We start from the raw sequence: 27,597 nt of genomic DNA on the forward strand, positions 1-27,597 counted from the left end.
GAAGAGGAAATTTTTTTGTTAAATTTTATTTATTCATTTATTTACTTTTTGGTGCTCAAGAAGTCTGGATATTGGAGCTGGATGTACGGATTTTGAACTTTATACTGAACAAAGCACACAATCCCCTTAAAGTCTTTTTAGTCATAAATATTTATTAATAGATAATAAATATATCATTGTAAATGGGTGAAAATATTGCGATTTAGTAGTCTGACATGACTTTTATCTGTATCGGTTTTGTATAATATATTAGTATTTATATTTTTAGCCTCTTTTACAACTGTAAATTTCCATAAGTTTGCTGTGAAACTGTGTCTACAGAGATTTACTACACAAGGCATATGAAAAGAAATTGTGCATTTTTAACATTTAACAGCAAATTTATTTCTCTCCTAATATTACAAAACCCATACCACTCATAATTTGCAGACAATTCCAACGGAAGTGAATGTATAACTCCTGAAATAAGCCACACTTTGATACATTTGGATAAAATATCTCAAATTGGCAATTCTCAAAGTTTGTGAATATTAGATTTAAAACTTTTTTAGCATATGAATAAAAAAAATATCAAATTCTGCTTTCTATGCAAACTTTAGCAGTATGTTTTAAAAATCAAAGCTATATTAAAATGTTACTACTTAATAAAAAAATGTAAGTTCATTTGTAAATACTGTTAATACTCACCTTTATTCTGATTTTCAAAACAGTTATATAACTGAGATAAATAAGTTATAATGCTTAATTTATCTGGTCGATTATATTTAACCATATCTTCAGCATCTAAAAGAGCTGGCACACCTAGCTGTTTCTCAGCAACACTGAAAGCCTATAATAACAAGTATAAAAATTATTGTTAAGTGATTTAAAAGCATTTAAAATACAGATTGAAATTTTTTTCTATATCTGTTTTGAGAAAGAATAAATTGACATTTTATTATTACTTACCAATGAGTTGTTCTGGAAAATATTTTCTTTTGACAAAGAATCAAAATCACTGGAAAAAAAAATGTACATTCTATTCATAATATTATAAGGATACTTTATTTTAAAAAAAATAAAATAAAATCTATATTTAATATATTTTTACATAAAAGGAAAGCACGCTTTCTCTATACTAAATCAGGAAATCAAAAATATTTATAAATAAAATCTATAAAGTAAACAAGTTCTTCCTTGATAACGAAAACCTATAGAATAAAATAATCTCTTTTATTAGATATGTATTCATTTTGCATTATTTTCACTAAAATGTCTACATAAAAAAATAAAGATTTTAAATAATGAGAAGCATGCTCATGTGAACTAAATCAAGTAAGGAAGATCATATGTGGAGAAACAATACTCAACTTTTAAAATTGCAAGGTTTATAAAAATTATACTGTCAACAATATGCATCTACGACTTAGAGCTGTAACAGACATGGGGATCCTTGGGGCAGCAGATGATAATGCTGACCCCACTCACTGTTTCTTACAAGCTTAACTACCTTTTTTTTCTAGTTATGGTTGATTATTTTCTTATTATTTAAAACAGCTTTATATGCTTTAATCAAATAAAACACTTTTTCAATAAATATTTACAGTACAAAGTCCGAAATCCGGACTCGTCGGGACTTCGGCTATTCTGGATTTGGGATTTTTCTGGATAATAGATCATCAGTTTAAATCTAATACGATGGCATGTAGAAATTATAAAATTAAAATAATGAAATCACAATTTATGAAATAATGAAGCATTTATGATCTAAAGGGTATCAAAATTTACAAAAAAAAAGAGTTTAATATTTATCTGTTTACATTATTAAATATTTCTTTCAATATAAAATGTTTTAGGTTACTTTGTTTTTTATGCTAATACTTTCTCTTTAATTCTGTAGACAGAGATAATCTCTTGTTTAGTTGCATTGAAGTCCTGTAACTGCTGTTTTGAGAATTCCGAATAACTTTTTAATCAAAATTTTCCCGTTTTCAGTAACTTCTCTGTCACTTTCTTAACTATCGGTAGCGATATTTTATGGATCTAGAACAATACTACAGATTCATCCATTAATTAATTGATGACTGAGAAGCATTGTCATCACAATGAAAAACTTCTTTTTTATCATCTTCATTTATTACTGCTTCTCCACATTTTTTACAAAAACCGATAACTGGAAAATTTCACCTTTGTTTTGAGATATCCGAAAATCTTTAAAATTAGCGACCGTCATCATCAAATTTAGATATCCTTGCATCATGAGCTTGGCGACTAACAAAAAGTTGTTCCGTTAAATTTTATCTTGCTTCTGTTGTGCACTGAGACAATTAAGCCTGAAATGCATTAGTTTAGTTATTTATTATACTTATGTCTATTTCTTGCACATGCTTAAGGCTTATCAGATAAATAAATTCCCACATATACTTAAGCCTTATTGCGGGCCGGCGCTAGATATCTTATCGCCTGATGCAGTCTCTGTGGGTTCTAAATTCTGGGATTCGGTGTGGCCATACGAGCCCTGGGCCAGTGGCATAAATAAGCGTATGCAAAGAGTGCCGTTGCATAGGGGCCTGAAGGCTAAAGGGACCCTTGAATGTTCTGCTGAACTACGTTCACATGATTAAACTTAAAAAAATGTGCATTCTTCTATAAATAATATGATCAAGGGCAAGGTGCTTCCATAAAAGTTAAATTCAGTATTACATATACCAAAATGTCGGGTATCATATTTCAACGGAAATATTAATTTTGACCGTTCTCAAATCCATTTCTAGGTTTGTTTTCATGACATCTGTACATACAGACAGAATAAAGGGCTCTTCCTTTCAAAATAGATTATAAAATGGGTTTAAAACAGATTCAAAAGGTTTTTTTTTTTTTTTTTTTTCCCCGTGATATCTGTATGTTCGCATACACATGCATACGTATGTGTACAGTGAGATAGAGATATATATCTCGCATAACTCAAAGCATAACTCTAACTTGTATATGGGAGTGCTATAATAGCTAGTTGTGCACTTCACTTTTTATTGCAATTGGCAGAATATATATCCACCCCCTTACCAGTCTTAAAAGTACTGTAAATGTAATAGGGAGCCCAAAAATGTTTTTGCATAGGTGCCCAAGTGTTCTAGTTACGCCACTGACCTGGGAGCTGGTTCTGGGTTTATGTGAATAACAAATCAGTTATTCTTAATTCAAATAGCCCTAAATGTAATCTTTGAGTCTATGAGTATCATCAACAAAATCTATTTTTAGCATATGGAAAGAAATTTTTGATAAATTTTTCCTCATCAACATTTTTAGAGCATTTAACTTAAATCTGTAATCATCGCCAAGTGTAATGTCAACATAAAAGGTTACCATACTCCTTTATTATTCAATTACTAACATAAAAAAATTGTTTAGGCATCGCTACATGACTCATTACTCAAGTTGTCATGTTTTGATAAACATGCGATGATGAAAGGAAAGTATAATAAATAATGATTCGCCTCAATGATGTATCTATGTGGAACGTTTCAGTTTGAGATGTGTGCCAAGCAAATATGCAGCAACGGAGCCAAATTACTGATCGTACAAATTTATGCTAAAATGATTGTTTCTTCAATAACAAGGTATTTTATTAAGTGTCGAAGTGAAATTAAGAATCAGGACTCTACAGATGTTTTATTATGCACGAAGGGGGAAATTAAATGTGCATGCATAAAGCCTACGAGAAAAATTTTGTAGGTTTTGAGGTACGGATTTTAGATCATTCCGGATAATGGACGTCCGGATTTCCGACTTTGTACTGTATTGAAAAATTAGATTTTTTTTTATCTCATGTCATGAGATATCTTATTGCGTGTTATTATATGCCATTACTCAATCCTGTTAAGTCAAAAAGAATATAATATTTAAGATATTTGACATCTTACAAAATTTGAAAAAATGTTCATGAATTCTAAAATTTCGCACTGTATAACTAAGGGTAGGTCGAAGTCAAATGCTTCCAATTTTTCTTTAGATGTATCACTTCATTCCTTCATTCCTTTCCTTGTTTTTCCCCCTTCTTGAAGAGGGGAGGGGTAGTCAGATGTTTCTGATTGAGACATTTCATTTCATTGCTAACCTATGCTTTAAGATATACACTGCATCATATTTCAGCATCTGGGTTAGAGCATATTTAGACAGTGGATAATAGCGGAGCAGCGAATGATGCATATTAGCAGCAGCCAGGCAAAGCGAAAAAAGCAGTGAAAGAGAGCGCACATTGAAAAATAGCCAAACGTTTCTTTAATCTGACTACATAAGAACTCTTTCTTTGCAGGATCACATAAGAAAGCATAAAATGGATAAATTTTGAAAGACACAGTAAATTTAAGTCATTATAAAAGATTTCTACTTTTAGATAAAAAGAAACATACAAATTAAAATGAAGATTTACAGGGCTATTCCTAATTTAAGTTATAATTTTGAGTTACATATTTTACAGCCTATTTATATATATATATATATATCAGAATTTAAAAGCTATGACTTGAAAGTTCTTGCACACAAAGGTTTTAAATCCCTGGATAACATTAACAAATTTTAATTTATGGTTTATTTAAGCATCATAAAAGTAATGCAATTCATTTTTACTTTAGTACATATCCAATTTTCATTTAATATTTATGCGCTGCAAACTTTCTCAATATCTGAAAGTCAAAAATAGAGATCTGCAGCATCCAAATGTTCTATTTATAGATATAAATGACTTTTTGTAGCAACTATGTTCTTTGGAATTCAAGTTCGTAGAAAAAGGGAAAAGCAAAAATCACAGTTTTTCAAGCATCTTTCTCTGTTGGATTATTAATGCCTGTTAATGGACAGGAAAGAAAAGTTGGGTATTGAGCCTTAGTCTCATCCACTTAGTACATGCAATTATTATAAATCAACCATAAAGCTCTAAAACTATATTTGTTTATTAAACATCTTAATACATTAATAAAATAACAGAAACATCTTAGCAAATGTGTTATTAATTTGACCAAGAAGAAATTGTTTTGTTTTTATTCTATGAGTTATTTCCAGTTTTAGAAAAAAATAAAAATTAGCTTCCCTCCCATATGAAATAATAACACAGATCTGCACATTTTTTTTAAAAAAATAAACTACTTATTAAAAATCATCATAAAATAAAAAAGGAAAAATAAGAAAGTATTGATTATAAACATATGATATTTATATAACCTTCTTTACTAGTTTATATTATTGAAATTCTTTACTGGTAACATTTTTTGCTTTACACTAAAACTGAGACGTTACCATAAAATGACGCATTTACAAAATCTTATTCCAGATTTTGCTATAAACCTTAATCTAAGTACAGTCAAAAGTCGTTAATCCGGACTCGTCGGGACTTCGGCGATTCTGAATTATCGATTTTTCCGGATTATAGATCATCAGTTTAAATCTCGTAAGATGGCATGCAGAAATTCTAAAATTAAAAATATGAAACCGTAATTTATGAAATAAAGAACAATTATGATCTAAAAGGTATCAAAATTTACAAAAAAAAAAAAAGCTTAATATTTATTTGTTTACTTTATTAAACATTTCTTTCAATGTAAGTTGTTTAAGTTGCTTCGTTTTATGTGATAATACTTTCTCTTTAATTCTATAAACAGGCATAATTTCTTGTTCAGTTACAAAGTTCCGCTGTTCAAGTCCCATTAATTGCTGTGCCGAGAATACCGACTAACTTGTCAAACGAAATTTTTTCGTTTTCACTAACCTCTCTGTCACATTCTTCATGTCTTTATCCATTTTTTGCAGCAATTCCACTTTTTGTTTTGTTGAACATCGAAACATACTTACGTTTTGTAGATCCTTTGGAAGTTCCAGCATCGGAAATTCTATTTGACATAATCGAAAGTTCAAGTTTACTTTTATAAAATTGCTCTTACAGTCTGCAAAAAATAATAAGTGGGATCCAATTCGAAGATTAAGGAACAACGCAATCATTAACATTAACTGAAATAGATAATTACATAATTTTAGCTTACACCGTCCGTTATACATTAAACCCGCAGGCGAAAACATATTCTGCACTTGCGCACACGCATATGCGCAGTAGTCAAGGTCTTACGCGCACGCGTAAAACGCTTGTGCGCATGTCCCAACGCGGCGCATGTGCAGAAAGTTTTTAGTATTGAGGTCCGGATTATGGGTGTCCGAATTAACAACTTTTGATTGTATTATAATAAATCATAAAACCTTATTCTAGATACTGTTTTAAAATAAATCCTTGTACCATTTTTAACTATAGTTAAGAAAAAAAAATTAATAGCCACAATATTAATTTAAATAACATAAAAACATAACATTCAATCTTTAACACTTAAATGAAAGAATACTGAATTTTACATTCATTCTTTGACACTTACTATGAAAGAATACTGAATTTTACATAATACTCACATGAGATCTGGCCTGTAATGATGAATGATTGCACAGAAGGCAAGACCATCTCTGAATGAAACTGACAAATCACGCACTTCAACATCTTTATAGCCTGTAGTCACTTTTTTAGCCCAGTTTTCTAAGGATTTAATCAAACCTCTTGCATTATCCATTGTAATAGCAATTTTCAGCTCTTCTTGTTCTCCTGAAATAAATCAGAATTCTTTGTTTTAATACACAAGTAAAGTTATTATTATTTTTAAAAAAGAATGACCACCATAAGATAATTTTTTGAAACAGTTTATAGCGTCACACTTTTTCAACCAATAATTAAAATCTGAAGCTTGAAATGAAATGCTTGAATTTATTCCATGTTTTTTATAAAGCATGTTATTTCTCAATGCACTTCAAGTTTAATAATGCACAACAATATCTGGTAATTTTTACATACTTTATTTCAATATTTTAATAATGGTGATTTATTCAGCAACTAAGAAATCTCGCTTCTTCTTTATATTTATTATACAGGATGCCCCAAAATGACTGCATGTTTGTCTTTTGAATGGTTGGCCATACAACCATGATTCCTATTTAAGAAATGAATAAAAGTAAGTTTTTAAGCTTTATTAATTTTTGTCATCTAGTTTCGTTTGGTGAAAATTCCCTCAAAAGTTCATGGAACAACAATCTTATGTGCATGAAACTTGCAATAATTGAATCTGACTGTTAAAGATCATTAGTACACTCTACAGAAGAAATACATAAAATAATTCAGCCAGGACAGTGCAGTTTGCTTTGTATTGCAAATGTAGTTAAAATATTTTTTAACCATTTGTCCCTTTATCATACTTTGAGGGCATCTGAGCAAAGAAGCTTGTCTTGATCAAAAAAATTTTAGTATGCAACAACCACTTGCAATATTTTCACCTCTGATCCCGTTATACTCTCTTATTAAGAATTTTCGGCTAAATTAACAATTTCTGAGAATTCAAGAAATATTGCAATACCCTGCCAGTGTCAGATATCAAGGAGACATCTTACGAATGCTTCCAGAAATATGAAGAGCGATGAAGCATGGGCATTCCAATGGATGTTATTTCAGAAGTGACTAAGAAAGAATTTTTTACATTTCAAATGGAATTGCCCTTTACTTAAATTGTCATTTTGTATAGGCATTGGGTTAAATTGACAATTAAACATCTAACAATTGACATCTAAAGCACAATTGAAAAATCAATTGTGCTTCAGATGGTATCTTCCACTTATTAACTGAATGCAGGTCGGTACTAAACATTTTGCTGCACAGTGCAATTCTGCGTCTCCTAAATTCTGCTGCTCTATGCAGCCGTACTGTTTCTGACCGCGGCCTTCGCGAAGAGAGAACGATGTCGGTTCACAAAGATCTGGTCTCGACTGCATGTGTTGATCGCTAACCATATGGCAGAATTGCCTTTAATTCCTTACATTCTAGCTCACACTTAAAAGGCAGTTGGGAAGGGGGCAAGAGCCAAAATATTCCTTGCGAGTATAGAAATTTGAAAAATCAACCACAAACTCGCTGGGGAGTGAACCCAAAAGCTTTAATTTGTTTATATGCAATTAATACACCAAGAGGACATAAGGCAGGAATGCCTTTAATACCAGACCCAAATTACCGTAACCTAAAGGTCTACCTCACTTGATTCTTTCTTAAACTGGAACCATGCCCAGACCAGCGACAAGCCTAATCAGCGCCGTCATGCAAATGTCTAGCGAGCGCCTTTATGCAGTGACGATATTAAAGGGAAACTGCTTATGGTTAACACTTAAAATGAAGTATTATGTTAATAATACGAGAAACGAAAAAAATTACATTTTATCTTTCAGTTTGTCTAAATGTGCAAAAATTTTGTGCTTTGTTAAAATTTAAAATCCACACTCAAACATATTAATTGGAGAATGATGCACATTGTTATGAAATGTACAGGCGTGGTAGGATAGCTTCCCCGCAAAGCAGTTTAGGGTTGCCATAAAATGGCAAGGGAAGGCAGGGTTGCCACATTTGGCGACAAAATTGGCGATATGCCATGGACAGATGGAGAACCTTCTGGAACGAATTCTTACTGGTTTAGCCCAGAATGTTCTCGAACACAAGCTGAAAACTATATAAACGCTGCTGGTCCGCAGTCAGTTAGTGTGTGTGCCTTGTCTAAAGTGCGAGTTAGTTAGTACTGAGTTGGTGTCTCATCTAGCGAGTCAATCCCTGTGGAGTCGATTGAGTCGATCGGGCAGCAAGTGCCGAGTGGGTCGTCGAGTTTACCGAAGGAGTCTCTCAGTGTATCACGATAGTGAATCATCGAGAGAGCGTGTTGAGCTCCGGAAACGACTGAACCGAAGAGTTGGGAGCCATGCTCTGTGTCGTCGAGTGCATCGCGAGTTGTAACGTGGAGAGTCTCGAAAGTACATGGAGTTTCGAGAATGGCCGAACAGAGTCGGGAGCTGTACTCTGGTGCTTTGCAGTGAAGCTGTCTCCACCATGATAGTCTGATAACCTGAAGGCTGTGGCGCTGATCATGTCAGTATGTTTATAGTAGTTCATCAATGACTGTAAAACGTATTTTGGAGCTGTCCTGATAATACTGGTAAATAAAGTGTGTTTCAATACTTCATTAAGTGTCGTCGCAATTCACTTTAAATCTACAAACCCCGTACGAACATGAAGGAAGAAAATAATGTAACAACTGGTGTTACAAGAAAGAAAAACGTAACAATATATTTATGTTATAAAAAAGTAACACTGCAATTAAGCAAAACAATACACCACCAATGGATACCAAATATATTGCTTAACACTATTTATTATCTTAAAATTAAGAACAAATTAATTTATGCATCTAATAAGTTTGCAACAAATAAGTTGTTGTTGTTAGCGTCGTTTAGGATAAGGTTCAAACTGTGATTACAACAGGGCACAAAAATTGCTCTAGGGCGGATATCTAGGGATATATCCAAAATTATTTTCTGCACAACGCAATGTTGTTGACAACGATATAGCTTAGAATTTCAACCAGCGATGCTACATTTTTTCAAAATGTTTGCAAAAACTGCAGTTCATGCATAAGACCTATACTATTTATATCACTTTGATTTTTATCAGTTAATGTTTTTTGTAGCTTTTGACATAATCTGATCTTGCAAAGATATGTGAACGAAAATACCTGATGCCGATGCGTCTATAAGGGTAGACGCCGGCGCCATAGACGCGTTTGACAAATTGCTTAATCCTTATTTTGTGTCTACTGTTGCAATCATAGTAATTTGTGCAACATTTACTTTTTTTGCGATTCTGTTTGGTGACTGCTTATTGTTATTGTTATTCTATATAAAAAAAATAAGTGCAGTTACATATTATGTTAAACTTAGGTTAGCTTTTTACAAAAATCGACAATTTAAACATAATTACTCGATTTTTTTTTTTTTTTTACATGAACTATTTGTTTATTAAACTAAAAATTATTACCTTTCGAGAAGAAAGGATTGACATATTTACGGAATACTACTGAATTTAAAACATACCCATTTGAGATTTGAAGAGAAGTAAAAATATACAAGGTATTCTGAAATTAAAAATTGCAATTTTCCGATTCTTAGCTATACGGAAAATCGAAGGAAAATGTTTCGTTATGTCATTACGTCTTAAATACATACTTTAAATTTGATTTATTTATTTTAATAAAGAAAAAGAGAACCTCAACTTCCTTGAATTATTTGGTGTTGATCTAATATTCATATATTTTCCCAGCAATGGTTTAAGATATTCTCAGTTTTTCAGAAAGTAAGTTAAAATATTTCCAACAGAGACTTTCTGAGTGTTGTTAAGAAGTGTTTTACCTAATAGTTCTTATAAGAGTTATATTTTACTATTATTATTATTTTTATTTCCACTTTTTATGTCTTCATTTTCCCCCATATGTCGGAAGAAAAACAGAAAAATCTATCTGTATATCAGAATTTAATGAAGAAAAAGAAAGCAAGAGTAAGACTTAATAAACTGGAACATTAAAATTACGCAATTTTTTCAAAACAAAGAGAATACCCAAGCTAATGCTATTAGAATAAGTTGTCCATCAATGTCCTCAGCTACCATTGAAAGGACCAAAGGAACCTGATAATCAGAAAGAGTTAATTAGTGTTTCACCTGGGAATTATCTTTAACTTCAATGCAGCCGGTCAAAAAAAACAGAGGAAATACTAGTGACATTTATAATTTCTGCAGTAGATACGCATTTGCGTGTGCCTGATGGTTCCAGATTATGCCCAAGTCCATTATTGCCATCCCAAGTTCAAGTCTTAATAGAAAATAGTCCTGAATATTATCAAAAACGTGGTTTCCAGTTTCACTTTCCCAAAAGACAAAAATGGACGTAAATTTTTTTAGATGTACTTTTGTAGAATCTTGTCAAACAACGAAAGAGTTAAAAGGGATTGGTTGCTAAATTCTATTTATTACATTCGTTGCAAAATTTTTAACAGTTTCAGCAACCTAAAATTGAGTAGTTCTGAGCATTTCCGGAATCTATACCTTAGGTCCGATTTCTTAGAACGATTATGAAAGAATAAATCTGTTGCTATGGAATTTCAAAATTTAATAAAAGAAAAGAGACTAAGTATTGGCGCGATGTTATTGAAAGAATTATCTATGCCATTCAGTTTAGCCAAACAAAACTTAGCCTTCCGTGGTTCTAGTAACAGGCATCGGCATCACGTATTTTCACGTTCAAACAAGACAGAAAAAAACACCAAAGACAAACTCCTGCTCTGATTATAACCTTTTGGTCAAAAAAGACAGTGTGCTGGGAGGAAGGGGCACTCAGACCTGAGAAGCTCGAGGCTGCACAGTTAAACCCCTTAACTCCAAGAAGCCATTAACCTATCGGTCGAGCTGACGAACTAAGACTGAGTCGACAGGAATACTCAGCAACTCGCATTTCATGCCTCGTCCTGGAGGAATGGTGAAAACATCTGCCATCAATAGAGCCCCAACCCCGGACAGCAGAACGAAGTCACTTAAACACTGCCAGACAGACCGGGCCACCAATCCGGCCTGTAACAGTACATCATGGCATATAGACGTCAGCTTTAGGCGCCCCCAGGGCAAAACCAAGGAAGGATATGACTTCTTCGCATTACTCAGGCGTATCGCACAACTTCAAATATAGCACTTGATACTTTAGCTGGTACTCTTCCGTTATCAATCAGTGCAGAAATGGAATGCACCTATATGAAAGTCGTTCAACTTAACCAAGCCGCAGAATTCAACAACCAAACCTTTTGGCCATGCCGCAGAATTCAAAAACCAAACCTTTTGGCCATCCAACTACGAAAAGAAAATTAACCCCAATCTTATCCATCCAGCGCTTGGCTTCAAAATAATATTCCCCACGTCTGAAGAAAATTCAAGTTCATCTCCAATTGCTTATACTGATGGATCAAAAATTGAAAGAAAAGTTGGTTCCGCAGTTTTTTTTTTTTTTTTTTTTTTTTCAAATTACCCCCTCAAATATCATCAAACGGAAAGGCCATATTCATAATAATAATAATGTTTTCCAAGCGGAATTGTCAGCTATAAAAGCAGCGATTGAAATAGCCATTCTAAAAAATCTCAACGAATTTAGCATAAAATCTCAGCGACTGAAATACCATTCTAAAAAATCTCAACGAATTTAGCATAAAATCTCAGCGATTGAAATAGCCATTCTAAAAAATCTCAACGAATTTAGCATAAAATCTGACTCCCAAGCAGCTATTCTAGCTATTAAAAATCCCTTACCTTCCTCTCCATTGATATCCGACATAAATTCTCCTCTTTTTGGCAAAATTTCAAACAAAATTCAAATTTCATGGATCAAAGGACATAGTGGCCATTTTGGTAATGATCAGGCAGATGAACTAGCCAAAGAAGCAGCTATTAATCAAGATGGTACTAAAATCCGTGGCCTCATTCCGTGGCCTCGCTCAAATTTCAAGTACCAACTAAAACAACTTGCTTTAAAATCTTGGCAAGATTTGTGGAACAATGCTCCACAGGGAAGACGCACATATAATTTGATCCCCATTGTAAGCTTCGCATCTCTGAACTCGAATCCTTCCCTAAATTACTTTATAACAGGACATGGACCCTTCCCCACATATTTCTACGCAAGAAATTTGGCAAATTCTGATATCTGTATATGTGGGGAACAGAGAACTCCTGATCATTACACTTTCTCATGCCCCTTAACTGAGGATATTCACATAAAATCCCCAAGAACTGACCTCCTGGCATTCCAAAGGTTTTTAATTAAAGATAAACATCAATATCCAAAGTTTCAGAAAATTATGCAACGACTCTCTTCCTACGGCCTAGATCTCTGTCAAGTGTAAGTCCACATACAGTTTAAACTTAGTGAACTTTTACATGCTGTGATTATGGACAAAATGGCTCCGCTCGTGAACTTTATAAACTGCAATAAACCATACAATATATCTGAAATAACCCATGGACACCCACCTCTTTCGCATTATATTGAACTTTATAAGCTGCAATAAACCATACAATATATCTGAAATAACCCATGGACACCCACCTCTTTAGCATTATTATAACAATTCATTTTAACATTGTGTTGCCAGTACTAATTATAATTATCTCATTGTGTTTATTTGTTTATTAATTATGTTTATTTCCTATTTTTGTTGCACCAAATCAGATGTTTAATTTATCTTGTGAATCTCAAATTCGATGACTCCAGTCTTGTGAAGACTGATTTTAAACACTCGTGGCCGAGACTGCCTAAGTACAGATTCTAATCTGTAGCTCTTCAGGTTTTACCTGAGTTGACCTCCGGGGAACGCGTTCAAATAAGACAAGAATTTTCCTGTTGAGACAGGCTGCGAGATGGATTGCTTGTTTTAATAACTGCCCGGCGCCTTTTTGACTCAGTGCCGTGGTGCGACCTTTTACCTATTGTCGGTGCGGGCCTGACCATGCCTGTATGACTAACCGTTCAAGAGAGATTTAGTGCTGCGTTCTTTTCAAAACATACTGCATATGCAAAATACACGTGACTGTACATAGAATTAATTACGTTATTGTTATTATTATAACGCATTTCTCCCGCCTTCTTAGGATGCCTTCGTGGTGTAGTGGTCAGCACGCTCAGCACGTATTTGAGAGTTCCAAGGTTCGAGTCCCGGCGAAGGCATTGCTCATTTTTCATTTCTCCTGCTTCCAAATAACCTAATGACTCTACATTATTATATAGATAAGGTCGGAGATCTGCATTTTCTCTTTTTCTCATGTTGCTAAAAAAAAAACCCATGTATCTTGAAGATAAATACAGTATTTTGTTTAGTCTATAAATAATATATTAAATGCATAGAACATAATAAACACATTCTGATATAAATTAACCCATCTATTTCCATACCAGTATGCTTCTAAAATCCAGTCACAAAAAATATTTTAATGTTGTTTCAAAAGTTTATTTCAATTACGATAGTTCAACGCTAAAAAAATCTAAATCACGCTCTTATACTTATCTGCTAAAGTAATACAGGGAAATAAAACTATTGATAGCATAAAGAAGAAAAGAATTTGCACTTCTGTTCTTTATTGCACAAATTACTGATAAGCATCATATATGCGACTGTGCTGCCTAAACTGTGACGTCGTATACCCTTTCATTTTCTGCACAAACGTAAACAACAGGTAGAAATCACACCACAGTTTGCTTTTATTTTTAATCGTCATCACATAATTCTAAAATTTTAAAACGAAATTTAAACTTTCTAAACTAGTATATATATATCTAGTATATATATATATATATATATTGTGCCTCATACAGTCCTAATATATAGATATTACTATGCATGAGATGTGTGCATGTGGTGTATTGCATGTAAATTTATATGATTGGAAATTATACTTTTAATATTTAATTTCCTCGAACATAGTTTAATTGAAAATTTATTGCAATAATAATCAATTATATATTCTACAATTTTTTCCTTTGTACTTGCTATTATTTCCCAAACTTAATATATATAACATAATTTCTAAATTAATATTTTTTTTTTCTTCTCATCTTAGCTACATTTATGAGATTCTTTTTCTCGGTTAATTTTTTTTCGGTAACAGATACCTATTAAAACGTAATAAAGAATAATAACAATAATACAAAGGGAAACATTCAAATTTATATTTATTTTCTATCTGAAACCTAAATTTTGGTACCGACAAGAAATTTCTCTTGGCCATATACTGACAGCTAAATGTTAAATTTTCAAAACGAAATTCATTTCAAATAATTCTAAAATTTCAAGCAACCAACTAAATAAATAATCTTCTTAAACAGATTCCATGAAAACTTTCCAAATTTCCAAACAAAGCTTTCAAAGTGCGACAAAACGCGAGGACAAATAATAACAACCCTCTTTCTTTTATTCATCAAATTTTCCTTCCACACATACAGAAAAAATATAACTTGTTCTTTTCACAAGGTGTCAACTTTACACTTAATGACATTTCGATTCTGAAAAAAGATCTTTGCCTTGGAGAAAAATTACTAGAAACTATCTTCATCTCGGTTTGTAGATGCTCATCGGTCAATCGGGCTCTTTTCTCAAATTTATTAATTTTCAACGATGAAAAACACTGTTCACGTATTAATGCACTCCCAAACAAAGCTATTATTCTTATCGCAAAAATTCGCAGTTTAGGGTATTTATCTTTCGACAAGTACGAATAAAAGTTAATTTATTCTATACCTTTAAATCTTTTAATATGATTCATATCACGTTGGCAAATTAATTAGCACTATTTGTAGATTTCCAGATGCGTTATTCACGTTCGTTTTACGGGTAAAAGAAAATAATGTAAAAACGAACTACAAATCATTTAAGTCAATATATATATTTCTTCAAATTGTTGTCGTAATAATACTATTTTTTCTAGCGTATTTTTTTTAGACTTGTCATTTGAAATAGCAGTTCAGGTTTTAAGATGTAGGAAATGTACGAAATATTTTCAGTTTGTGTCTCCCGTTATTCCAATTTAACTAAAGGTTTAATACAAGCCATATATGTCAACGATAAGTTTATTCTTTCCTTGCAGTTATTTATTTAGAATATTTAGGTATCCAGTTATGTGAACAATGATTTAATTTATTAAATTAAAGATTGTTTTAACACAGTTTGTCGACATAACTATCTCATCTTGTAAGGATCCTAAGTTTTACTAATGTTTATTTTATTTTAAAACTGTACTATCACTTCTTATTTTCTACTTCCGGCCAGAATTAAATGCTTTAACTTGTTTATGCATATTGTCTTGCTAAAGCCCAAGTACTTAAGTTGTGGCTTTTTGCCAAGCGAGAGAGAGAAGAAGTTTTAGGAAGCAAGCCGCTTGCTTGCCTTTGTAGTTTTACGAGTTTTCATTCGTTTGCTGGTTGCCTTCAAGGCCAGAGGTTTAGCCCTCTTGATATTTGCCGACGCATCGTAGTTTTAGCAGCTCGGCGTACTACATACAAATCAAGAGAAACACAAGTCCTGACAACCTTGTTATACTCAATAATTTCTCTGTACTCGTTTTCAATTTCTTCAAGCGATGCAACAAACTGGATAATTCAAAGATTGTCTACAGATAAGGTTTATTGTTGTAATTATAGTTTCAATAACTTTATTCCATGTGCAAACTTTTAGCAATACATTTAAAACAAATACTTGACTTTAAAATGCATTCGCTGTTCGCGTGAAATTCCTTCTGAGATCTTCTGGCTGTATGTGGCCCTTCTGGGCCACATACAGCCCACGAGCCGCTAATCTGAGATCACTGCTATAAAGAACCTGAATATTTGAGTCAAAGATATTTTAGTTTCTTCATTCATTAAATTTACTAAATTCAGTACCTCACACATTTATAATTTCACTAATATCATCACAAAGAGACATTTAAGGCGATACACAACACCAAAGACAATGCAGGAACTGTAAGGTTACGCAAGTATTCGTTAAATAAAATTGGAAGAGACACAAGCCAACGTTAAACTTAAAATTTGTGCAAATTATTAACATTAAAATACTTTTTGCTGCTGAAGAAAAACGAACTGTGCTAGGTCGCTTTCGAAATCGATAGAATTTTATTCAAATATACGGCAAAAGGTTCCTTTTCCCCCTAATTTTAAATTCATTAAATAATTTAGATCTAATCAAACACTTACAAATTTGATGTAAAGACTTACAGACGACAAATTTGACACACACATAAACCTTCACACTGCACTATAACAACTCGAAGAAGTTACATATAATAAGTGGGAAAACATTCTCATACGAAGCGAGAAAACAAAGTATTATGATTCTATAACTTAAGATAATATTTAAGTTTTTCAGCTTTCAAATTCTCATCAGCACACCTTAAAAGACTTTGAATATCTAAATACCATAACTTCAAAATATTTTGCTTCAAATTTGCAATAATGTGAAAAAATAGTGAGGGGTTGGAAATTCAAATTCTACTGAAATTAAACAAAATTGTTTGTCTTTTTGAAAAGCACTAAATCATAAAAACAACTTGCACAGACATGGGATAATTTAACGAAGTCATTATTTAAATTTTGAAATGATTAATGAAGAAAAATGTTTCTAGTTTAACATACAGAAGAAGTAGAAAGTTCTTTATTTTTTTTTTAGCAACTTGTTCGTTCTTTATTTAATTTGAAGTTATTTATCATCCTGAACATTTAAAAGAAGTAGAACACCAGAAGAAGAAAACATAAGAAGAAGTAAAGCCATTTATTCAGACCCCCCCGAGCTGTCCAAAATAGCAACGCCAGACGGTGAATGAGGGAGATTTGTAGCCATAGTATTTAACTGTAAATTTCACACCATGTGGACAGTTTTGCACTTACTTGATAAAAGAAAACAAGTTTAATTATTCAAGGTGAAGTTATGCATTTTTCTCACTGAATCCCAAATCCATATATGTTAAACGAGTCTTGCAGCACATATTTCTCTCAAGTAAAGCTGATGCTTCAGGAAATTAGAGTAATGAAAACAGACAGACAGAAAGAAGTACAGGAGGCACCAAAACATCGCCATGGGCAAAACTGGTATCTCCTCACTGCACTAACCATCTATAAAAGTGTACCCTGACCGGGCACGCAAACACCATGCTCGGGAATTAGTTTACATTGCAGCATTCATAATACACAGTTATATCAATGGTGCATAATTTGCATTGCAGGCAATATTGTCTCAGGTATAGTGTACACGGGTACTTTGCAGTTGGATGGATAGATACAATAATTACAATGGATAATTACAGTAAGTTATTTACAGATGTACATACATATTTCTTTTGTGTTTCGGTTTGAAGCTTTGTTGGCGGGGGGGGGGAGTGTTTATGGTATGTGGTTCGTTGTTTGTTTGGTTTTTTTGTTACACGATTCAGTTTATAAGTTCTCATTCATAGTGCAGTTCATAGTACAGCATACAGTTTATAAATTCATTTCATGGTGCATAGTGTTGAGTACGTAGTACAGATGCATCTGTCACACATTGCACAGTATGGAGTAGTTCATAGTTCGTAGTATGGGAAAAGTTACGGTTGTATCAATAAATGGATATATTTAAGTGTGTTTTCTAAAGGCATTCCTGTATAGTATGAGGGTGAGAGTGGATATTCTTATTGTTGCGTTTTATAAACTTAGAGGATTATTTGGGGTTGTAAGCTATGGATGACACAGGTCCAGTCCTTGGCGGTGTAAGAAATCAATAATATTTTTGATGTTTTAGAAAACTTTACGGTGCTTAATAATGAATCTTCTTAATTCTATTCCAGTGTCGGTGGGATGGCGAATGTGATGGGCTGACATTAGCGGACACTGAAACATGTAATGTTCAGGGTCTCCGCTTTCCCCGCACGTGCATCTATCCGACGCAACCATATCGCGATCATAAAAATACTTAGGGAAGGGACCGTGACCCGAGATGTACTGGGTGAGGAAGTAGGTTGAAATTGTGGTATTTTCATCAGCCTTGGGTAGTAGTTCGAATGTACGTCGTTCTTGTGGTCCTTGAGTAATGAAAACAATAACACATTAAAGAACTAAAAAAAAACATAGTTTTCTCGCCTTTTTTTTAAATTAATTTTTTAAAAATCTTTTAGTAAACGTCTCAGGCCTATTAACCCTTTGCGGCACAGTGTGTCCGGTCTGGACACACCTAAAAATTTCCTTCTGTACGCACAAAAAAAATTGAATGAAAAAGGATTTATAGGTTACTCTGAACCTTCTTTATTTATAGTAGATGGCAGCTCAGCATAAACCAGTCTATATATTTTAGCCATATTTAGTTTTTAAGACCCTCATTTTTCAAAGAAATCTTCCAGATTTTTTTCAGGGTATAAAAGGAATTGTTTGAAAAGAAATTTCTACGTTATTTTTTTGGCTGTATGCTAATCTCCTTATTCTATATTAAATTTTTACGTTGAAATCTTGCCTAAAATCAAACGGCGAACCCTAGGTGTACCCAGACCCGGGATCACCAATAATCTAGGACAATTGAGAATCTGTATTCTTTGTTTCTCCGCATCTCATCGGTCAGTTCATTGACAACAATGCTCGTTTCAGCACTCTTTTCGAAGCTCTATTCCAATCAGTGTGCCAACTTTGGGCACACCCACAGAATTAAAACGATAAGTGCTATCTTCACAAAATTTTACTTGTGTACTCCTCTAGGCCTAATTAGACTGCCTACTTTTTTTTTTTTTTTTTTTTTTTTTTAAATCAAAACTCCAACTTTAAAAGGTAACGAGCCGGAAAGGGTTAAAAAGAAGAAACTTCTAATATCAGAACAATAGCTTCCGTAGAAGCGGATTTATTCGACGGTGTGACGACACAAGGAGCTAAAAAATGTCTACTTTAAGCAAAATTTATGCTAGAACGGCGAAATACAATCAAAAAAATTATAATGACTACTAAAAATGTCTTTTAATATTTTACTTACTTTAAAACATAATTTGATTCCAATATATGGCTCTTGTGAAAACGGATTTATTCTTGATATAATACAGATTTTGATTTTGGATTTCGGAGAAATTAATGCTTAATTCCTATTCAGATTATTATTTTTTGCAACCATATATATAAATATACCTTATATAAATATTCTGATCTTTTTAATATTTTGTTCACTTACACTTTTGCACGCATTATCTATCATGATAAAAAATAATAGTTTCACCCTTTTTCTCTATCTTATCGTTACTAGAATTTTAATACCGGTTATTTTTTACATGCAGTTACTTTCTCGTTAGGTTCCCTTTTGCGAATTGTTTTACGAAACTGAAAAATATTTTCAGCTGATGTCCATCATATTTCTCTACTTCTGGCTACAGTTTTATCAAAATGACTAATCAAGATTTTAATCAGATAACCTGCCTGAATTTAAGATAAAAAGATATATTCCGAATGTTAAGGGAAAACATTATTATTTAAAAGATTACAGATTTAATCACAGCAGTATTCACTCAATTAGTTATCTTAATAATAACACAGACAATATTTTGGATTAAGTAAACCAGAACCTGGAAATATCTTTCGAAATGTTGCTTTCATTTTGATTATAATGTTGTTTTCAATTTGAACTGATGATATTAATAATAATCGATTGCAAATTAAGCTCTCTCATATCTTCCTAGATATTACCTAACAATAATAACCATAAGTCCCCCTTGTTTAAAACTTTGAAAAGAATACCACTGATTAAACGCTATTTTAAAACAATGAAATTTTATATTAGAATAAATCAGAATACGATTATAAATCGTTAAGATAAATTAAAATCGAATAATTTATGAACTTTTTTTATACAACTGGTTCAAATTTTATGCGGCATATATCAAGTCATTATACATTTTTCGAGAACATTGTCCAAAAGATTAAAAATTCAATTTCAGACTCCACAGTCTTTCATCCCCTCTCCCTTAAATTAACATAGTCATCCTTTTGAGTTCCATCTAATTTTTATCACATATGATCATTCTGATATATATATATAGAGAGAGAGAGAATTGAGACTATTAAAATTTCCAAGACACCTTGTCTAAATTTTAAAAAAATTTTTAGCGAAAAAGTTTCAATTGTCTGTTTCGGCGAAACGCGTAATGGGGTTAGCTTGATTCGACGTTCAAATAAATGAAATTTCCCTTGAAAAGCCAGTTTGGAAGTCGAATTGGACTAATTTACCATTTTCCGCTTACTTTTTATCTTTTTCTGTTTTTTAATGTTTTACATGTCTAATGGTTTGATTTTCATATGTATTAATTTTTTTTAAACGTGTTGAACCTTTTGGAGCAGCAGCTCTTGGTAACTTTTAGGCGAGCTTACTACAATTTTTATATTTTACTTATTTTGCAGCATATTGCGCAAGATGTTTTCTAGACCAAAATTGGTTTTTTTAAAAATTATAATTACTACTTTACTTGATAAATTATATATATATACATACACCGATGCTAACCGAACGTGCTTTTAATTACATCACGAAGGTATGTGGTGAGGAGTGAGCAAATTCCTTGCAACAGAAGCTCATATATATATATATGCAGGCTATTATCATTAACATCCAACAATACAGTATGCCTGTTAGAAATGCTGTTTCTCAGCTTTTGCTGTGGTTACAGTTTGTTTTACAGATATTGTGCTTAGGAATTTGTAATTTTGCTTATAGCTCTGTATATTTAAGATCACCGCTAGCCATTTTTAGAACTTGTTTTTCTCATGTTAAACTCTTCTCAGGGTTCGTACACATTTCCTTACATGAAAATTAAGGACTTTTAAGGACCATCAAAGAAAAAATTAAGGACCTATCAGAAAACAAAAAAATGAATAGAATAAAGCAATTATCCATACAACCGACTTCATGTTTGTAATTTCACTTTAAGAAACTAACAGAAGTGTGTATTATGCACTATTATTAAATTCAATTTAATACTTACCAAAAAACAATTTTGAAAATTAAACTAACTCCCTACAAGTTATGAAGTAGATAACATTAAATTAGGAACATAATTTCTTGAAAGACATGTATAAGTGTATTTTACACTAATAACAGTCACTATTTTAGAGATTTACATGATTATTATTTAACTTATTTGATATTTATTTAAACACAGTCAAATACTATTATAATCACAATGTAAGAATATTTTGCAGATTAAAATAACTGATTTGTAAACATACAATTTATTTCCTTGGTTTTTTTGAAAGATACTAGAATAATAAACTGTACAATAAAAGATACAAAACATTTGTGCTTTTTTTTAATCTGAAATCTTTTCAGCTATTTTAACATCTAAATTTATTTATGTCTATTTCCTTTTCTTTAACTATTCTTCTACGTTCATTTGCTTTGATAAACAAATCAATGTTCTTGCTGGTCTCAGCTTCATCTGCTAAAGCATCTACTTCTTCATTAATATCTTTAATGTCCCTTTGAAGAAATTTTTTCTTCTGCTTCATATAATCAATTTCTTCCTCAATAATATTTCTTTTCCTTTTTGAATTTTCAGATTTAGTTAAAGATTTTTGTTCTTCTAAATACTGAACTTCTAAATAACGAACTCCACTTCTTGCAGAAGCTGCTGCTTATCTCATTTCTTTATTAATTTCGATATTAAGAACACCTCCAGAAAATTTTATGTAATCAAATACTGTGCGTTGAAAAATGTATGATGAGTCACTTAAATTTTCAATTTCAATTGCTTTATTTACAGAGAAGCCCCTTTCCACAGAGGCCTGTTCATGTGACAAGATAAGAATACTTGTCACAGTGAATACTTGAATAGTGAAAATATACATTTTTTACTATATATATGTATATATATATATATATAATTTATTTCCTAAACAATATTGATTAATTGATTATATTATCTCCTAAGTTTAATTAAAGTAGAATTATTTTAAAAGAGTGAATCCATACTGGTAAGTTATATTTTGAAAGATGTATACAGTACAAAGTCCGAGATCCGGACATTCAATATCTGGAATGATCTAAAATCCGGACCTCAAAGCCACCACCAACCAATTTTTTACGGCTTTTTTGAAGGGAAGGGGTATGCTTTACGCACGCGCATTAGATTTTTTCCTCATCATAAAAAAACATGTCGGAAATCCCGATTCTTAATCTCAGTTTGGCGCTAAATAAAATATCTCAGAAGAAATAATTATTTTAGCATAAATTTGTGTGATTAGTAACTTGACTCCATAGCTGCGTATCTGCTTGGCATAATCTCAAACCGAAACATTTGTTAATTTTACACCAACTAATATTTTATATCCTTGACGCCGAAATCGCGAATCATTATTTATTGTATTTTGCTTTCATCACCGCATGTTTATCAACGGATGACAACTTGAGTGATGAATCATGCAGCGACGCCAAATAACAGAGTATCATCCGATTACAGAATTAAGTTTAATGCGCTAAAATGTTGACAAGGGGAGATTTAGCAGAAATTTCTTTCCTTATGTTAAAAATAGATTTTGTTAATGATACTACTCATAGGACAAACGATTATATTTAGTGCTATTTGAATTAAGAATAACTGATTTGTTATTCACATAAAGCCAGAACCAGCGCCAGATCTCGCATGGCCGCACCAGGCGGCAGAATTTAGCGAAGTTAAACAGAAGTTTTTCATTGCGATGACAATGCCCAATCATCAATCAAATAACGGAGGGCGAAATCTATAGTATGGTTCTAAATCCAGAAAATACAGCTACCGATAGTGAAGAAAGTAACAGAGAGGTTACTAAACGAGAAAAAAATTTTAATTGACAAGTTATTCGGAATTCTCGACACAGCAATTACAGGACTTGAGCAATGGAACTTAATAACTGAACAAGAAATTATATGTCTATAGTATTAGTCTAAAGTATTAGCAGAGAAAACAAATCAAACAACTCACATTGAAAGAAATGTTTAATAAAGTAAACATATAAATATTAAGCTCTTTTCTTTTGTAAATTTTGATACCCTTTAAATCATAAATGCTTCATTATTTCATAAATCACGATTTCATATTTTCAATTTTATAATTTCTACGTGCCATCTTAGTAGATTTAAAATGATCTAATATCCGGAAAAATCTCAAATCTGGGATCGCCGAAGTCCCGACGAGTCCAGACCTCGGACTTTGTACTGTGTATATATATGTATATATATATATATATATATATATAATACGGAATGTATATTTTCAGTTAAACTTCTACCCAATAACTTTAGTAATTCATGAAAGTTAATTTTCCGTCTAGTTAATTCAGGAAAATTAGTTTCAATTAGTTGTTTTCAGCTTTAAAAATATTAAAATTTTTTTAATTAGTTAGTTATTTTCAAATAATAATTGTATCACCATTAGCAAAAATTATGCATTACTATCAACAACATAGGTTTAAACCAAATACTTAATTGTCTATTGAAGCTTCAAAACGTATTTCCGAACTTCACTTTTTCTCGGCTAGCGTTACCGAATTTGCCCTTGGCGACCTAAAATTAAAATGGAGCCAACAGATTTCCCGCGAAATCGATAACAGACCCTCTTCAGAAATAAACTCATAATCCCGATATCCAATACATATAGTATGTGCAAAAGAGAATAAACTCCGTAGAAGGTGATAAAAAATTAATTTATGGCTTAATTGAAACAAACACAGAAATTAAGCTAAGCAAAACCGTGTAAAAACAAATTGAAATGATAAAAGGAAACTTAATTTTCATGTGAATTTTCAGCGCTGACTCTCCCATTCTATAAATTTCAATTTGTTTCAGACAAAGACCACATTTAAGGATTGCCATCCATCAATATCCAGTCTTTGTAGTCAGCTTGATGAAGCCACAGTTTATTGAAAATGCACTTTCCAGGCATCTCGTTCCTATTGGCGTCGGAAGGGTTGTGGCCTTCCAGGTTGGAATTGCTCTGATTTTGGCAAATATTTTCAGAATCCCCCCCTTTTTTTTCTCAAGTACCTTCATCATCACTTTCGCCTCTTAAGGGGACCGTGGACTTTGAAAAAGCTAAAAATCGACCAAAATATTGAAATTTTTTTTTTTACTCTCGTTGTATTACATATACTTAACTGCATCGTATGTAAAAAACCGAATTCAAATATTCTAATTTTTAACGAAGTTACAAGCATTTAAAATGTGTAAACAACATAAACTTTGCCCTTTAAATTTTGGCGAAAATGTAAACAAATATGTTTCAACAGTTATTTGCTGATATTTATATACTTATATATTTAATTCTTTATAAGTTGGTGTATTTAATTATGGCAAAGCACACTAGGGCTATCTGCCTAAGGGAAGGGATGCCTTCGTGGAGGACTTTCTAAGGGAAACTGGCTCGTATACACGTTACACATGGGGAAAACCACGAAAACATCCATGCAGCCAGCCCGTTCGCGGGATTCGAACCTCGGACCGAACTACCAGTGTTCAGCGACTTTACCGCTCGGCCGCTGGTGGGCTAATTCTTTATAAATCTGGCAATATAACGTTTTAACTGTAACTGCCATTTCACTGTTTACAGTTTAAAAGTGCTTTTCCTCGCTATTTTCTTTAGTTCTTTTGCTAAAAGTGTTTTGCTGTGTTTTATACAACTACATTTTGCAGGACTGTTTATAACTGAGTTTCTTGGACTGGAAGAACTGCGGATTAATTTATAACCTCTTGCGTAAGAGTGTATATATATATATATATATATTTATTGTACATTATGCATGCCATAAGTCGTCGTTACCGTAAGCCTAAAGGGCGACCATCGAAGAAAAAACTTGCAGCTGTCAGCAAAATTGAAAAACGATGGGCAGCTCATTCGGAAAATGACGTGACATTGAACAGTGAAGAAGTTTCTTCCAAAAATAAACAAACAATTTTTTCTGAAAGTTCTGTAGTTGAAGCGAGTACTTCAATAAGTGCCAGTGTAAAGAAACTGAATGAAAGTTTATTACGAACGTCTGACTGTGGTGATAACCGAAATGATGATTCATATATTTTGATAAATCGTAAAATGTGGAATCCATTGCTATGTAATATAAAGTGTGACGAGTGCTCAACCAACTCTTTAGATATTGTTTCGAAAGGAATATATGGATATTCTACAAAACTTGAATTAGTTTGTAAAAACTGTGATAAAATATTTAGTTCAACATTTTCAAGTGAGCGGGTAAAACGGTCAAATACTTTTGATGTGAATACGAAACTTGTCGAAGCATTTTTGAAAATAGGCAAAGGCCACGACGCCTTAGAAGTGTTTTCCATGATTATGGGAATTCATGCTATGGACAAAAAGACATTTGCTAAATGTTTACACAGTTTGTCTGAAGAAAAGAGGAAACTAAAAGGTGATTTCCTTCAGTTTTCTCGAAATATTGTTCGAAATAAGCATAAAAAATTAATTAATATAAATAATGATGAGTGTATAGATATCACAGTGTCGTATGATGGCACATGGCAAAAACGTGGGCATACATCACTGTATGGAATAGGTATCGTCGTAGATGTCTTGACTGGGTTAGTTATCGACTATGAAATTCTGTCAAAATATTGTCCTGAATGTGTATGCGCGAAAAGAGATATGGATGCTGACAGTGCGGAATTTCATATATGGTTTGAAAGCCACAAACCAGAGTGTTCCAAAAATTTTTCTGGTTCATCTAATGCTATGGAAATGAAAGCCGCAGAAATTTTATGGAAACGGTCCATCAGGACATGTAATATGCGATATGTTGGGATACTTTCTGATGGGGATGCGAAAACATATCAACATTTATTAACTCTGAATCTTTATGGTAATGACGTAAAAATTAGTAAAGAAGAATGTATCAATCATGTGGCAAAACGTTTAGGGGCAGGATTGCGCAATAAAGTTAAAGAGCTGTGTTCCAGAGGTATATATATCGGTGGACGAAAAGAAGGTAATGTGAAGGAAACTACAATTTTAAAGTTAACAAACTATTACAGAAAGGCCATAAAAGATAACATACCGGATATAGACAAAATGAAATCTGCAATTTATGCAAGCTTACTACACTGTTCATCCACTGATGTCTCACCAAAACATTCGAAATGTCCTACAGGTACGTTGTCATGGTGTTTTTATCAACGTGCAGTAGCAAATGAAGAGCAGCCGAAAGCACATAAAGCCATGAAAACTAAAGTATCTGAAAGTGTTCTTTCTCAAATATTGCCAATTTATCAAAGGCTAGCTAGCACAGAATTGCTGTCCAGATGCATTTCTGGTAAAACACAAAATGCTAATGAAAGTATCCATAGTTTAATTTGGAACAATTGCCCTAAAGAAGTGTTTATTTCTAAAAAAAGGCTAGAAATGTCAGTATTATCAACAATTAATGAATTTAACTTTGGTTGTGTAAATGCCATAAGCGTAGAACAGGAAGAAGTGAACTCGTTTGCCCTACTCATTGCAAAAAAGCGCGATCAGCGTCGCTTGAACCAAAGTAAAAAGAGAAGTTTACCTGCATGGAAAAAACACAGAAATAGTAAAAAATATTGTAAATCACTAAACAATAATGCAATTGTAGCAAGTGAAGGTAAAACATATGGTGCGGGTGATTTTTAAAAATTTCATTGGGTATACGGCATAAATTGTTTTTACCTGTATAACTTCGAATCACCTAGCAATTTGTCATATGTTTATTTTTGTCATATTTAATATTATGAGATTAAAAATAGTTAAATATTACAAAAATGTTATCGAATGTTTACAAATTTATATTCAAAGTTAATTTGCTGTTTCTCATGACCATGTATTAAAGGTAAGTTTGAAGGAAAACTTTAAATTCATTTTTCTCAAAACAAATTTTTTCGCAATTTGTGTGTTTTGAAAATACTCCATGCGTCTCATTTTTAGTTAAAAATGGATGATATTTGGAAGAAACTATATTGTTATATGTTACAGTAGATCTGTGTATGCATTTTTAGATATGAGGTTATTAAGAAGTTTAAACTTGTGAAAACCTTTAACAAAAGGTGAAATTTTTTCGAAACTTGGGTTTAAGTTCACAAAAATAGCCTTTAAAAATTTCTTATCCATCATATTCAATAACGGATACACAAATACTTTTACCAAGCCTTTAT

At 32.3% G+C, this 27,597-nt stretch overlaps 2 protein-coding genes across 3 annotated transcripts in view; one reads left to right on the forward strand and one right to left on the reverse strand.

Moving 5' to 3' along the window:
• Positions 1 to 27,597, reverse strand: part of MICAL-like (protein) — a 154,666-nt gene that overhangs the window by 61,871 nt on the left and 65,198 nt on the right. For both annotated transcript variants that reach the window (XM_085823627.1, XM_085823626.1), the window contains exons 2-4: positions 6,427 to 6,613; positions 949 to 997; positions 688 to 829 (exon numbers count right to left, since the gene is read on the reverse strand). In XM_085823627.1, coding sequence (XP_085679753.1) covers positions 688 to 829; positions 949 to 997; positions 6,427 to 6,581 — 346 coding nt within the window. In that variant the 5' untranslated portion in view covers positions 6,582 to 6,613. The remainder of the gene's footprint in view (positions 1 to 687; positions 830 to 948; positions 998 to 6,426; positions 6,614 to 27,597) is intronic.
• LOC146995386 (uncharacterized) lies at positions 25,214 to 27,079 on the forward strand. The gene has a single exon (XM_085823106.1). It carries the CDS (start codon positions 25,214 to 25,216, stop codon positions 27,077 to 27,079), a length of 1,866 nt encoding a protein of 621 aa, XP_085679232.1.

This window comes from Stegodyphus dumicola, chromosome 9, assembly GCF_044657685.1.
Source record: "Stegodyphus dumicola isolate Sdum_Otavi_A_Nest chromosome 9, ASM4465768v1".
Classification (NCBI taxonomy): Eukaryota; Metazoa; Arthropoda; class Arachnida; order Araneae; family Eresidae; genus Stegodyphus; species Stegodyphus dumicola.

Excerpts from the sequence above, each read along its gene's own strand:
- LOC146995386 (XM_085823106.1), top strand. The coding sequence starts at position 25,214 with ATGCATGCCATAAGTCGTCGTTACCGTAAGCCTAAAGGGCGACCATCG.